Consider the following 2445-nt stretch of genomic DNA (forward strand, 5'->3'; position numbering starts at 1 on the left):
CTGTCTGTCTGTCTGTCTGTGTCTATCTGTCTGTCTGTCTGTCTGTCTCTCTCTCTCTCTCTCTCTCTCTCTCTCTCTCTCTAGCTAGCTAGCTAGCTATCTGTCCGTCCGTCCGTCCGTCCGGAGCACCACTTGAACTCACCAGAGAAGAAGTTCTTAGCACGTAGATAACTGACACTCAGCCGCAGGATGGAGAGTTTGTCCAGGCTGCTCGTGACATCCTCTGGAAACGGAAGGAGACTGGCCAACCGGTCCAACTCGGAATTTAACCGATCTCGATGACGTTTGGACGGGTTAGACTTCACCCCTTCAGCTGGAGCCTGCTTCACCCTGAGCACAAGAGCACACTTCTTTAAAAAAAAAAAACACTCCTCAAGATCACATTCAACAGTGTTTTTCACATGCAAGGTGTGTTTGGACAGAATCACGGACGGCATGAAAATACAGAAGCCACAATCACAAGTGTCCCATTAATTTGCACAGGCTTCTGTTGTTGTTTTTTGCATATTGTTACCACGTTACTAATTTTGCATATTGTTGTGTCTGTGCTGTTCTTGGTTATACTAATAGATTTCAGTGTTTGATTTTAAGGAAATGTGTGTGCACCTTTGTACAATAAACACATTAGGGTCACCAACCTAACGTAAAATCTGAGCCCTGACACACACACACACAATTCATCTGTTACTGTAAATATGAATATGAGATTTTATAATAAAAAAAGATATCTCTATAATTCAAAGATATCATAAAAAAAGGGGAAATTGTAAGGAAACAATCACTACAGACAGTAAAATGACTTTAGACAAATGCAGCTGATTGAAATATTATAGATAAAATATAATGAAAAATATTTTACAAATACAAAACAAATTTAATTAGCAATTATGTTATCAAAGAGAATAAAATAAGTTCTTAATGGTTTATGTAACGATATAAGCTTATGATACCTATCTGGTCTACACTTAGGTGGCAGAATTATATATTAGGTATTTTATTACAGTTATAATTAAAAATATTAATTTAATTATTAGAAGTATGAATTCTAGGCTAAATCTAGTAAGCTTATATTGATAAAATCATTATGTTCTAACAGACATGTAAATGATAATTTTACACCAAATATCAATTCACTACACGGTCTAAATAATAATAAAAAATGTAAATTCAACATTATGCAAAATTAAATATTTCAGCTTGATAATTATACAATAATAAAATAAATTATATTATAAATGACACAACACATAATATACAATGAAATATTTCCCCAGATTTGCACATTTAATTTTCGGGAATAGAATAGTATAGAATAAAATAGAATAGAATAATTTGTTTCGTACACGATAGTTTCATTTGACCAAAAATGGAAATGAAAAGACAAAACACCTTATACAAGTTACATGAAAACTGTGATATGGTATTACGTAGCATAACAAATATTGCAGCACTGGATTTTAATACTAATACCAGTTATGCTTTGATTATCTTAAATAAAATAATTCAATATAATAATAATAATAAATATTTACTGTAGACAGATGCAACAGACTACACATGCGATTTGGGTCATTACTGTACGGTGTTGAGTCTTAATTTTAAATGAATTAAAATTAAAAAATTGATAATAGGCAATCTAAACATTCATAACACACACACAAACACACATTTATTATAATAACTTACGTTCTTTGCACTGGTTTTCTTCTTTTTCGTCCTGCATACATGTTTAAGGCGTCTGGACAGTCCAACTCTGAAGCTCGAATGACTTCAACCCACAATTTACAACAGATAAAATCTCGATCTGTCTACTTAAACGAGAGAGAAAAAAAAATCTGATTTCCTGTACAGCTCATGGGTGTAAAACATTCAAAAATCAAAACAAGTGTTATTGTATAAAATGTGCACCCAGAATCCCTACTGCCCCAAATTGCATTGAATATCAGTCTAATAAACTTAAAACGCCAAAATAGAGATGTGAAAAAAAGTGTAATTCCTCTTCAGATCACACTTAAGCATTCATATGAGAAGTGACAGCAGGTCTTCTTCATCACATTAGTCATCCTCAGTGCTGCGGAGTCTGTATAAACCGCCATCCACAGTCATATGCTCGGATAAAACAATACATTTGAATCTATATTTACACAGAACGGGCAAAATAAACCAACTCCACTGTCATAATTTGTTCGAGCTTCGTGTCTAACTCATTTTCGTCCGAGCTGCTCCACTAAGCCCCCTCTGCGCAGAGCATCAGAGGCCACGGCTTAAAGGCAAAGGGGAAAATCTCCTAGGATACAGGACGTCAGGATTTACGTCTCCTGTGATTGGTCAACGCGCTTCAAAATTACGAGTACTCGCTTATATATAATTAATAAAACAGCAGTTAATATTAATAACGAAACGTGACGGGCAGAGGACTTGCAGAAAAGCAGACGCGGACGTTGG

The 2445-nt window shown here is 34.8% G+C and overlaps 1 protein-coding gene across 1 annotated transcript in view; it reads right to left on the reverse strand.

The window, feature by feature from the left end:
- ahr1b (aryl hydrocarbon receptor 1b) overlaps positions 1–2445 on the reverse strand; it is a 28020-nt gene extending 25575 nt beyond the window's left edge. Inside the window, exons 1-2 of the mRNA XM_016292974.1 lie at positions 1687–2445; positions 143–330 (exon numbers count right to left, since the gene is read on the reverse strand). Of these exons, the coding sequence (XP_016148460.1) occupies positions 143–330; positions 1687–1727 (229 nt within the window). The 5' untranslated portion in view covers positions 1728–2445. The remainder of the gene's footprint in view (positions 1–142; positions 331–1686) is intronic.

This window comes from Sinocyclocheilus grahami, unplaced genomic scaffold, assembly GCF_001515645.1.
Source record: "Sinocyclocheilus grahami isolate Dianchi unplaced genomic scaffold, SAMN03320097.WGS_v1.1 scaffold295.1, whole genome shotgun sequence".
Classification (NCBI taxonomy): domain Eukaryota; kingdom Metazoa; phylum Chordata; class Actinopteri; order Cypriniformes; family Cyprinidae; genus Sinocyclocheilus; species Sinocyclocheilus grahami.